Genomic DNA, 13,326 nt, shown 5'->3' with positions numbered 1-13,326 from the left:
TTTAAAGTTTTAACTTTAAATAAGTAAGTGTTTAGAAGCCTCTTTGTAAAAGTAATAATTTGTGAAGAATATGAATCAAAAGCCTGGAAATTGTGCTGAGCAGTGAATGAATGTCGCCCGTCGTTCGTTAGTAATAAACTACCCACAATCTATTCGCGGATTTTAGTGTGGGAACTTTCCCTAATGGTGAGCTGCAAAAAGTGCAGCGTCCTTTCCCGGGCTTCTGTGAGCTGTGACATCGGGGAAAGGATCGCTCTCTCTCTCCTCAACCAATCAGCTTGAAGCATCCTTGACAAGCTACCAGGAAGTGAAAGCGACAACAGTAAATTCAATATAAAATCAGTTAGAGAAAACGAAATAAAGAGAGGGTGAGAAATATCGAATTAAAAGACAGAGGTAAAAAGACAGACAGAAAAAGTTTTTAAAAATTTAAATTCTTTTTTATTTTTTTTAAAAGTCCAACAACAATTAAAATTTGAAGTAATGAGAATCCATATTTTTAAAAGTTAATTTTTAGTGCCAGAGAGGTTGTTTGGAAGTTGTTAAGACTTACCACAACATTAAAAGTTAGATTAGACCTAAAAGACCCAGCATACCTTTTTTATGGTGAGATTAGTTTGTTTCCAACTGGGCAGGTGAGCAAGTTCGTGCTGGTCCATTCATTCAGCTGGTGAGCTGTCCTTTCCGCGCAGCTTTCAAGTGAGCAGGGAAAATGGTAGAGCAATTTCCGGATTTCAGCTTTTGACTGCCCGTGTATGCTTGCCAGAACTTGCTCTTCCATTTGGCCTGAAAGAACGGTGAGCCCTGTTAGCGTCGCCATTATTTTATGAGCAATTTCCAGGCCTATGTGTATGAGCCTATACAATGTTTATTATAAAAGAATTATTTTCTCACACCCAGCTTGTAGAGGGGAATTTTGCTCTCTTTTGCACCTATGCTGTAGATCTTCGACACCATTTTCAAAACATCGTGCTTACGATTCTGGTAAGTTTATTTTTAACATCTTGTTTTTTTTGTCTCAGTGCACACACATACACTTAGAACATTTATATATTTGAAGAGGACTGTGTTTCTTGGAGCAGCAATACAATAAAAAATGAACTCATATCCTGAAATATTTTAGTATTTAGATTCTGGGCCTTTAAATGGGTGCTGGTGCTGGCACTTGAAGCCTGGCAACTGCTGATTTTTCTCTTCAGTAGCCTGGTGCAAATGATTGTTGTTCTTGATAACTAGTAGATCTTGATAACTGTGCTACTTATGGTGAGTCAGAGGATTCTGCATAACAATAGGGGTGTAACATCAGAGCTGTTGATTTATAGTGACTGAAACTAAGAGATCACTTAGATTTTCCTTGGTGATTTGGGGATTGAATTTCACAATTCTATCCATTATTCTATGAAAACTGTAGGTGAGTGGGCTTATATATTCCTTTACTACTTTGTATTTAATTTTTATCCCTTACTATTTTTAAAATGGAGAATGCATAGCAGGATGGTTTGCACAATGCATCAATTGGAGGTAGATATCTGAAACTTAGCAGTACTAGGGAGGGGGAATTGGGTTTGACTGCAGATGGGGTCAGTCGTTGGCTTTGTTTACACTGGGGAATGATCCAGGGATTTGGCAGAATGGGGATCCTGGAGTTTGGCAGTGCTGCTGTGGGGCTGCTCGAGTTTGACAGCATCGGGGGTCCATCCACCTCCATCACTGTGGAATAGAAAACTGGGGTTTTACTAACTGGTGGATTCCTGGGGGGTAATTTTCAACTTTGCCACACGGGCGGTAATCTAGTAGGGCAGATTACTTGCCCACTGTAGATGCTGCTCGACTTTCATCCCATTGATTTCATTGCGGGTTCTACAATGGGCAGGTGATCAGCTCCGCCAGGTTACCACCCAAGCGACTGCCATCTGCTGGGATTCCTGGCTTCTTGGGTATACCGGCATCTGAGATGCAGCCTTACTGTTTTGGGTGCCCGCCGGTGCCATACAAATGAGGTGACTTCTCACTGATCCTGCGACCTCTGGTGGGGTTTGTTGCGAAGGTCACCATTGGGTGCCATAATGGTGATTGCCTAGATCACATCCCTGTGGATTTTTGGGGGCCAGATTATTTGCCCCATCCAGAGACCATACTGTTTTAGTTCTGGATTTTCCTAGTTCCAAACTATACCTGGGCAATCAGTACATGGGTAGAACAAAATTGAATTTAGGGTAAATTCACTGCTACGCATTTAATTCTAGAAGTTTTCATTCCATGTGGATGTGGTTACACTGCAGATTCCTGTCTGTAATAGGTATTCAGGGACAAATGCGGGCTCTACATGGAGATGAAACGGAACAAATTCAGTTCCCAGTATTTAAAATACTTTGAATATTTATGATTTCAACTTTAATGAAATCCTGAAGATTCTTGATTGAGTTGTTAATTACTAACCAAATTGATAGAATTCTGCAGCAACTATTTTTTTAAAATGTAAATTCTACTGGAGTGCTTTATCCATAATTATCAAATAACAAACAATTACTGAATGATTCAAGATCGATCAAGTTATCACTTTTGTTTCCTGTTGCAGGTATCTGCTGTGGTGACTATTCCATTCTGGCAGTGGTTTCTGCAGAGATTTGGCAAGAAAGCGGCTGTTTACTGTGGTATTACTGTATGTATTGAAACCTTTATGTTTCAAATTTGTACTTTGGAGTATTTTATATATTTCCTTTATTGGTACGTATCAGTAACTCCTCAATGAAAGTCAGTGGAAAGACATAGGGCTGGATTTCCTTCCTCTATCTGCCCTAAATTAGGCAGGAGAGCAAGAGAAAAGGTGAGGAAATGGGATGGCAAGGCCAAGAGTCACATTTCTTCCCCGACCCTACTGGAAAGGCCACTGGCCATTTCTTCCTTCCCTGCCACATGTAAATGCCGATGGAGAGGTGGCCTTCTGCTGCTGATCCCGCCGAGAATAGTGTCAGTAGTCCCTGGTGCAGTGGTGGATGGCCCACTGAGGCCCCTTTTAGAGGAAGAGGGCCCAGTAATGGGCACAGCTCCCTCCCCTCAGGCCTCAACGGCCACATTTTTAGGCCTCGGCCCCATCCAAGGCCTCAAAAAAAATTTCTCTCCTCGATTTTCCAGGCACCTCTTGCCCCTGTAAATGGCCTCCTTCTCTTCAGGTGCTGCAATGGTGACTTCAATGGAAATAAAAATCGGGAGAGATGTTTAATGGACGGCTGAATCCATAGCATCCATTTTACACTATTGCCTAAAGTCAAAAGTACCCCATTGTTTTTGTAGCAGCAGCAAAAAAATTATTATAGTTTGTACTCCTTCACATTTTGTGGCCTAAAAATAAAACAACAACATCCATAAAATGATAGGGTCCCTGATAATGAAATCACAAGTCATATGTGTATTCTTTTGAGGGGTGGCGGAACTTCTTTAGTTTTTAGTTTGGTTCCATCCTTTCCTTGATGGCGGTTCTCATGTTGATTTATGGATGCCGATAGCCCTCTGGTTACTCACCTAAGTGATCCTATAGAGTGAGCATTAACAGGCACTGTGTGTGTGTCCAGAGGATGGGGCAGTGGTGTCACAGTGAGCCTGACCCTGTGCTCATCCAACATGCCAGCACAGGTCACTGGATTACAATCAGCAGCAGTACCCCTTGCTGATATTTTTCCCTCCATGGCCCAGCTGCTCAGGCCAATTGTAATACCCAGCTCAGCCCAGTGGAGATATTCCAGTGTAGTCCAAGGATTGAACCTGGGACTTTCATATTCAGTTTTGTAGTTTTGTTTAGTTAAACACTTAGGGGTTGAAATTCCGGTGGCTGCGGAGGGTATAGAGCAGACCCATTGCCCCTGGGGCTGGAATTTGGTGTGGAATCTGGTTTCTGTTCCATGTAAGGCCTGGCTCAAATTCTGGTTGCATAGGGTGGATGACAAAGCAGGAATCCTGAAAATTTGGAACCTTAACGTCTGCAAATATAAACATTCACTATCCATTTATGTAAAGTTTTCAGGACGCTGGATGACAATGCACCATAATTGCATCTCCTTTTTCTCTGTTTACATGTGCAGTGCAGTAATTCACTAGATTGATTCCTGGGATGAGAGGGTTGTCCTATGAAGAAAGATTGACTAGATTAGGCCTATACTCTATGGAGGTTAGAAGAATGAGAGGTGATCTCATTGAAACATATAAGATTCTAAGAGGGCTTGACAGGGTAGATGCTGAGAGGATGTTTCCCCTGGTTGGAGAGTCTAGAACTAGGGAGCATAGTCTCAGGATAAGGGGTTGGACATTTAGAACTGAGATGAGGAGGAATTTCTTCACTCAGAGGGTCGTGACAATTTGGAATTCTCTACCTCAGTGGGCTGTGGATGCTCAGTCATTGAGTATATTCAAGGCTGAGATCAGTAGATTTTTGGACTCTAAGGGAATCAAGAGATATGGGGATCGGGTGGGAAAATGGGGTTGAGGTCGAAGGTCAGCCATGATCTTATTGAATGGCAGAGCAGGCTCGAGGGGCCGTATGGCCTATTCCTGCTCTTATTTCTTATGTTTTTATATTCTTATGTAAAAGCTACCTATTCAGAGAAAATAGCACAATTGTACTTTAGCACGAAATGACGCAGAGAAACTGTAATGTGAATCTTATTTGCATTAAAAAATGGAAGTTGGGCCCTAGTACAATAGTACAGACTTATTTTTTGATTTTGTTGTACTCTTTTCTATTTGTAGTGGATTATTCCATTTTTAATCATGATGGTTTCCATTCCAAACAATCTAATTGTATCCTATCTGGTGGCAGTCTCATCTGGTCTGAGTGTGGCTTCATATTTCCTATTGTTATGGTAAGTAGCTTGGATTTATTTACTTGTTTTGGGATTTATACATACGTTGACATAGTACATATCCCCTCACACATAACACACCCACTGATCATCTTCCCGTAAAACACACTTTTTATGGCTTTCTCATGAATAAATTTCCTTACAAAACTTCCCTTCTACAGGACGGCCTCTGATACTTTAATTTTTCTACGTCTCTCAAACACAGCGTTGACAAGAAAGTTTAGCATAATAAGTATTTTAGCTCATTTAACTCGTATTATGTCAGTGCTGTTAAATGCCAAAGCACAGGCCTCCTGCAGCTGACAGCACTCTCGGCCAAGACCCTGCAGCAATGTAGGTATTCGACCTTTGTGGTTCCTGGCTTCTGCCAATGGAATGACCTCGCAGTCATGCCACTAAGTGCACTGTGCTGCTTCAGCATGTTTACATTGTGACGTATGATTATGCCATAATGGGAGCTTGCAGGATGCATTGGGCCAGTCTAAGGAGTGTCTTCCAACTCCATTTTTTCCTCAAAATATCAAATAAGGAAAAGAATCTCTTACATTATTCATTAACTTCACAATCCTGCAGGCCCATTAGAGGCCAATTCAGCAAGCACAGAAGACAGACTCCATTTTTACAATTCGGTCTTCACCTGTCCAATGGGAGGGTAGAGGCAAAGAAACATAGGAAAGTAGTGCAAGAAGGTTATTTGGTGCCACTCTCCCATGATTCATATATAAGATAAAAGCTCCTTTAGGCTGGTGGCAGATTCTGGGGAAATCCAGCCATTGTTTTAAGAAGTTGTTAGCTCACGTGCTGTCACATTGGAACATATTCTAATTTATTTTCATTTGTTTGCAAAGAAACTTTTAATTACCTCAGCTTCAAATTTATGATTGGGGCAGAGGTGGAATCCCAGTGGATCTCTGGAACTGATGCTGGAAAATGGGGTGGAGGCTAGTTCCATCGAGAATCTACTCCATGTTTTCCTTCCCATCATTTTCCAGGAGGTTCATGGGCAGAACTTATTCCTGGCCCCACATTAAGAAGGTGTGTCTGGGGGAGTTCCCAGCTATTGTAGGAATTCCATCCTTTCGATCCTCAATAGGCCTCAGTGGAACTCAAACCAGCTGAGAGCTGGTATGAGTACCACTGATGCCTGCAAAAAGACCTTGGGGCTTCTCCAGCTCTGCTGCCGTAACTTCAGAGGAAACCTCATTTAAGTGTTTCTACCAAATTTTTGCTAAAGTTACGGCGGTGTCATGGGAGAAGCCATGAGGAATTCCTGGCCCATATGTCTTACCCATTCAAATGAGTTGTGCTCTAGATCTCATTGAACCAACAGAAAATACTATGTTGATAGGCTATACAGTTCAGGCTAACATAAATTTGACTTTATTATAAAATAAAATTATACAGAAGCATGAATAAGTCAGCTGACTTAAAAAAGAGTACAGTCTTTAATTCTCACTATTACTTTAAAACTGTTTTTCTTGAACCAAAATAACAGAACCTTTGAGGTGCTTTTTGCAAGTGCAAGCTGTTACACTCATCGAGTCCTGCCTCACTCAGTGATCTATACATGCAATGCAGTGTCAACTGAGCTAAAGAAATAGAGAAAGCTTGCAATATTTATTCCCCGATTCAGGCAGCTTCTGGCTTCAGAGCTGTCAATCAAGAATGAGAAAAAAGGTGCAATACTGGCAATGTCTCTCACACAGCGCCGATTGGCAGTGACACCTTGCATCTGCTTTAACCAGGAGCGCTTATTCTAACATAAAGTGCACTTGACAAGCTTTTGGAGAAATAAATTCTATTTTGGTGTGTTTATCTGTTGGGGATAACAACAGCATTTCTTCTCACAGTGGTAACTTTGCATATATTAACATATCACAATCCTCATGAACCAGACTGTTTACAACCTCGACGTCCTGTTTGACCCTGAGATGAACTTCCGATCATATATCCGCTCCATTACATTGACCTCCGTAACATCTCCCGTCTCCACCCCTGCCTCAGCTCATATGCTGCTGAAAGCCTCATCCATGCCTTTGTTACCTCTAGAGTTAACTATTCCAATGCTGTCATGGCCGGGGTCCCATCTTCCACCCTCTAGGAAAGATGTGAAGGCGTTAGAGAGGGTGCAGAAGAGATTTACTAGAATGATTCCAGGGATGAGGGACTTTAATTACGTGGATAGACTGGAGAAGCTGAGGTTGTTCTCCTTGGAACAGAGACGGTTGTGAGGAGATTTGATAGAGGTATTCAAAATCATGAAGGGTCTAGACAGAGTAGATAGAGAGAAACTGTTCCCATTGGCGGAAGGGTCAAGAACCAGAGGACACAGATTTAAGGTCATTGGCAAAAGAACCAAACGTGACAAGAGGAAAAACTTTTTACACAGCAAGTGGTTAGGATCTGGAATGCACTGCCCGTGGGGGCATTGGAGACTGATTCAACCATGGTCTTCAAAAGGGAACTGGATGAGTACTTGAAATGAAAAAATTGCAGGGCTACGGGGAAAGGGCGGGGGAGTGGGGCTAGCTGGATTGCTCTTGCGGACTCGATGGGCCGAATGGCCTCCTTCCATGCTGTAACCGTTCTATGATTCTATGATTCTCCATAAACTTGAGCTCATCCAAAACTCTGCTGCCCATATCCAGTCCCGTTCACCCATCACCCCTGTGCTCACTGACCTATATTGGCTCCCGGTCCGGGAACACATCGATTTTAAAAATTCTCATGCTAGTTTTCAAATCCCTCCATGGCCTCGCCCCCTCTGTAACCTCCTCCAGCCCTACTACCCTCCGAGATCTTTGCACTCCTCCAATTCTTGCCTCTTGCGCATCCCCAATTTTCATCGCTCCACCGTTGGCGACCGTGCCTTCAGCTGCCTAGGCCCTAAGCTCTGGAATTCCATCCCTAAACCTCTCTGCCTCTCTCTCCTCCTTTAAGACGTTCCTTGAAACCTACCTCTTTGACCAAGCTTTTGGTCACCTGTCCTACTATCTCCTTATATGGCTCAGTGTCAAATTTTATTTGAAAATCGCTCCTGTGAAGCGCTTTGGGACATTTTACTACGTTAAAGGCACTATATAAATGCAAGTTGTTGTTGCCGATGTATCTGGCCAACCAATCTGGAGCAATGATGTATTGTTTACAGATAAAGATGTAAAAAATAGGCAGAATGACAACCCCTCCCGCACCCCCCCCCCCCCACCTTACCTCACTTCATTATCAAACCTAGACAATTTGTATGTTCTCTCCTTCACAAAGACAACAAAAATCTCTCCCAGAAAGCAGTCAGCAAAACCATTTTAAATTGTTACATTACCAGGCACAGTTACAAATTCCTATAAAAATATCTAATATATAGAGATTGTTACAATCTGAAACATAACAGATCCTCAGGTCTGTCAAATGCAGTACAATTTTACCAGCTGTGATCCTAAGCAGGATAACCAACTTGTGGACTGATTATTCAGTCAAGGTATCAGAAAATTCATACACCACAGCTGACATCTGCACTAAAGTGTTAAGAACTAAGATTCTGTAGCATTTCTGACATTATATATATTAAGATTGACATTATTGACCTCAAGACTATTACTGTGTACTAAGACCTGCTTGTTTCTCACTGCAGGTCTATGCTGCCTGATGTTGTTGATGATTTTAGACTACAAAACCCATACATAAAAGGACTGGAACCTATATTCTGCTCATTCTATGTCTTTTTCACTAAGTTTGCTGCTGGAGTTTCTCTGGGGTTCTCTACTCTTAGCCTTGAGTAAGTGTTTCAAACATGTTTTTCCCTCCTTAAAACATACATTTGCATTAATTCACGAACCACTAGATACTTTTGATTGACTACGTAATTTCCCATCACTTTATAGTGACATTCTCCTTAGATAAACATCCCTCCACTGCATCAGTGAGGTATCAGCCGACCTAGACTCCCTCTTTTGATAATAGTTGCTTCTTTCTACATCCATTGATGCACCATGCAACGTGATTGAGAGGACAGGCAAGAGACCTGTTTAAGTGCCACTCTGAAACTAACTGCTGGGAGGTGCAAGACAGCGACATTGGCTGTTCTCCCTCTGGTTTTCCGTAAAACTGAGCAATTTGGGAGAGTTCATAGGATATTACATTAGCTAGGATTCTGATTATTTCATTCCATCTGTAGTTGGCTGACACTAAATCCTGCAGAATATTCTGGTTGAGATTATAATGGTTGTTTTGACTGTAACTTCATCCATCTATCTAGTATAAGAACTTTGACTTGACATTTCCAATACAAATTACCTGCAATTAGAACAGTTAAAAGTCATATAACATGTATAGGGTAACATAAGATGAGAAATGTATGCCCAAGAAGAGGTGACAGAGAAGCTTCATGATGAGATCTGTTTGTGTACTAGTTTTGCAGGCTATGAAACTGGAGCATGCTCCCAGCCCCCTCCTGTGGCTTTCACCCTAAAACTGCTAGTGGGAGCAGCGCCTACAGGACTGATCGTCATTGGGTTATTAATATTCCGGTTTTACCCAATAACAGAAGAAGTCCGAATGAGAAACAAATTGGCACTCCGAGAGCTAAGGTACATATTTATTGACGTAATAGTTTCCTGTGTTGTTTGTTCAAGGCAAAGAGTCAGTACGACACAATGGGCCGAATGTCCCCCTTCTGTGCTGTAAACTTCTAGAGGTAGAAATTCCTCTGGTAATGCTAACTGGGCGGTATCGCAGTGGTCGCCTGTTATACTCCCCGCTTGTTATGTATACTCCCCACTTGATATTCTGTTCTATTGAAGTCAATGAAATTGAATATCGGGGGGTGGTGGGAGGGGGGGGGAAGCGTAACAGCCGGCCGATATTATACTGCCTGCGATATCGCTCGAGTCAAATTTCTACCCCCTATGCTATATTGTTGTTATACATAGACATGATTACATGACTAGGGCAGAAGATAATTATGATATTATACATTGCGTGGTCCTGCAAGTGGGACTTTTTTTAAAAAACAAAATGCAGTTATTTAATACTTTAATTTTGGCTACAAATGCAAAATGTTTGTTGTTCTAAGCGAGGGGCCTTTTTTCAATAAAAATATGATTACAATGCTTTTATTCTGAAATAAATTTGAACTGCGTTCAGCAATGTAAGTCCTACCACAGTATGGTGTCATGAATCAAATTAAGAGAAAATGGTTGTCTGAGGTAACTCTGGAATATCTAGACTACTAGAACTTGCAGTTGCCTGGCAACAGAGATAGTAATGTATGTGGCATTAGCATGATGTGAAGTGTAGTCACTGTTGTAGGAAATGCAGCAGCCAATTTATGCACAGCAAGATCCCACAAACAGCAATGTGATAATGACCAGATAATCTGTTTTAGTGATATTGGTTGAGAGATAAAGATTAGCCAGGATACTGGGAGAATTTCCCTGCTCTTCTTAGAAATAGTGCCATGGGATCTTTTACGTCCACCTGACAGGGCAGATGGAGCCTTGGTTTAACGTCTCATTTGAAAGACGGCACCTCTGACAGTGCTGTACTGGAATATCAGCCTAGATTTTATACTCAAATCTCAGGAGTGGGACTTGAACCCATGACCTACTGACTCAGAAGTCGAGAGTGCTACCACTGAGCTACAGCTGATACAAACATCTGTCTCCAGTTGACACAGACATATGCCTCCAATGGGATTAGAATGGGCACCTGGTTGTTCTTTGAGCCGGTGCGGACACAATGGGCCGAATGGCCCCCTTCTGTGCTGTATCTTTTCTATGGATCTATGGACCTGGGATGGGGGTCAATGTCCTGTTAGAATGATGGCTGGAAGACCCTCACTGCTGCAGTTCTAATGGTAATGGGGGGCTCAAAGAATGTCGACTCCTGTGGTGTGATAGCATATTTGTTAGTTATATAATTTGATAAAAAAGATTACACAGATATTGTTCCTCAATCTTTCTTGCGAAAACGTACGATTGAGGCATTCAATCATTACATTCAAATCTTTAAATACATCAGAAACATTGCATGTTATGGGGTGAAACTGCTGAATTTGAAACATTGATGTTTAATGATGTCCTGAAAATGGGAACTTATTAAGGAGAGAGAGTGTAAACTTTTAAAAATTATTATTTCAGTTGTTTAATACTTTATGGTTGTTTTTATGTGTGCAAGAAGAGTGCTTTTATTAGAAATTTTTTAATTAAAAAAAATAGAAAATGTGAAATTCCTGGGCCTGTGAGGGTGAAACCGAGGTGTACATTGGGTGGGGGGGGGGGGAGGGAGGAGGAAAGTGAGGCTGGAATTTGGGGTGTGCCTTGGTTCCACCATGTCTCAGCCCCTTTTTCTATTCACGACTAAAAGTTCCACTTCTTGCTCTCACCCCCAATCCCATCCTGACGTCACTCGAAGATGTGGGACTAGCGAGGGGGAATCCTGCCTGTTTCACCTCTCTTAGCGAAACCTAAAGTACTCTTGGATGAAGCAAACGTACTTCAGGTTGTCTGCAAGAAAGGCAGAAATCGGGGTCACAATGTTGTCTCACAGAGGCAATCGATCACAGAGCAGAGCGATCGATTGCCATTAGAAAAGTCAAATTGCCCACAGCAACCCTCCTCCAACGGAGTAGCAAGGTGCCACTCTGAGCCTGTCACTGCCCGCTCCAAGTGGCTATCTGGGTCCATATCTTCTGCCCCCTCTAGCGGGCCCCCAAAATGCGCCCATACTGGCATGGTTGCCTGGCATAAAGAGGCTAATGAGATGACCGATCCTGACCTCGGATATTCCAGCGGGGTCAAGAGAGGAGGTCAGCAGCGCATGCTGCGCCACACTTAAGCCAGTGGAGCAGGCTGAAGGATTTACAGGTTGTAGTCTATATAAAAAAAATCACAGTACTGAGCTTTCTTATGGCACATCTGAAAAAAATATTAAAAGAAATATTATTCAAATATTTGAAAAATTCAAATCCATTAAAAAAAAGTGCAATTTTATTTTGTTTTATTGAACTTGAAATGCAGTTTCTACCTAGTTAGTGCTGACTGTTCCTCTTGTTTTACAGGGATAACAGCCAGAACTGCGATCGTCCATTGAAAGACATGGGGAGCATATTATGACAAATAGCAGGACTGAAGTATGACAATCATTTGCAAGCCATAGATTCCAGAGTATGTAGGGATCATTACTGCTGCAACACTTGTGTATATTACACTAATCACAAAGGACATAATGGATACTGCAGCTATTTATATTTTAATACAATTTCTGGAGATATTTTGTAAATCTGAAATAATGAATTTATCTCACATGAAGAGGTTGACCTGCTGTGTGGAAAATTAAAGTAATTTTTAGTAAATGGGAATGTGCAGTATTCATACATTCCCTTTTATTTACTAACTTTTGTGAAAAATAACTCCTAACATGACGTTGCTGTGATTTTACTTTCTGTTTGAGAACTGAAGCATGTTTTCCAATATATATATCTCGTAATGAATAATTTTTATTAAATGATCCGTGCGTTTAGAAGAACTGTAAATATGTGATGGCGGAACAAAATAGAGGTTTCATTTTGTTAAGAAATAAAATACAAAAAACATGCAACATATATAATGGAAAATGGAAATATTAAAAGTTTGGGGTACTACAATATTCATGTGAATTGGTATAAAAAGTTACCTAGTCTCCAAAGGTCTGAGTGATGTAGAGGTGGATAGGTTTGATAATTTTGATGTACATACACACTGTAGGTAATAAATATAATCTTCGAAACGGAAGTGGATGAAGAAAAATATTGGCCTCAGTCAAGTTATTTATTATATGATGTTTTCACAAGGCAGTGGACTTTGAAGATCCTTAGCATTTGAGTAGATGTGGGCTGATGATGATGTGACCATCAGAGATTGGTTGGCGCCATGAATTAGCACATGAGCCTTTCACTTTTGGCACCTGGGATGAAAGTCTATCAAGTCTGTTTGATAACTTTAAAGGGTCCAATGTGAAATAATGAGCTAGGACAGCCTCTGCCCAGTACCTCAAAAGCAAAATACTGTGGATGCTGGATATCTGAAATAAAAACAGAAAATGCTGGAAATACTCAGTAATTTAACCTTCAGAGTCCAGGTATCATTCTAGTGCAGCGTGGATTTACTAGAATGATACCTGGACTACAAGGGTTAAATTACAAGGAGAGATTACCCAAACTAGGGTTGTATTCCCTGGAATTTAGAAGATTAAGGGGTGATTTAATCGAAGTTTTCAAAATACTAAGGGGAACTGATAGGGTAGATAGAGAGAAACTATTTCCACTGGTTGGGGAGTCTAGGACTAGGGGACATAGCCTAAAAAATAAAGCCAGGACTTTCAGGAGTGAAGTTAGGAAATACTTCTACACACAAAGGGTGGTAAAAGTTTGGAACATCTCTTCTACAAATGGCAGTTGATGCTAGCTCAATTGTTAATTTTAAAATTGAAATTGATA

General features: G+C 41.3%; 1 protein-coding gene across 1 annotated transcript in view; it reads left to right on the top strand.

The window, feature by feature from the left end:
- mfsd2b (MFSD2 lysolipid transporter B, sphingolipid) overlaps window positions 1–12,173 on the top strand; it is an 80,699-nt gene extending 68,526 nt beyond the window's left edge. Inside the window, exons 9-14 of the mRNA XM_067985267.1 lie at window positions 901–984; window positions 2,579–2,662; window positions 4,744–4,856; window positions 8,485–8,628; window positions 9,263–9,439; window positions 11,911–12,173. Of these exons, the coding sequence (XP_067841368.1) occupies window positions 901–984; window positions 2,579–2,662; window positions 4,744–4,856; window positions 8,485–8,628; window positions 9,263–9,439; window positions 11,911–11,965 (657 nt within the window). The 3' untranslated portion in view covers window positions 11,966–12,173. The remainder of the gene's footprint in view (window positions 1–900; window positions 985–2,578; window positions 2,663–4,743; window positions 4,857–8,484; window positions 8,629–9,262; window positions 9,440–11,910) is intronic.
- Window positions 12,174–13,326: the final 1,153 nt, after the last annotated feature.

Source organism: Heptranchias perlo, chromosome 5 (genome assembly GCF_035084215.1).
Source record: "Heptranchias perlo isolate sHepPer1 chromosome 5, sHepPer1.hap1, whole genome shotgun sequence".
Classification (NCBI taxonomy): Eukaryota; Metazoa; Chordata; class Chondrichthyes; order Hexanchiformes; family Hexanchidae; genus Heptranchias; species Heptranchias perlo.
Note: the sequence above shows the minus strand (reverse complement) of the source record. Positions and strands in the feature narration are given on the sequence as shown.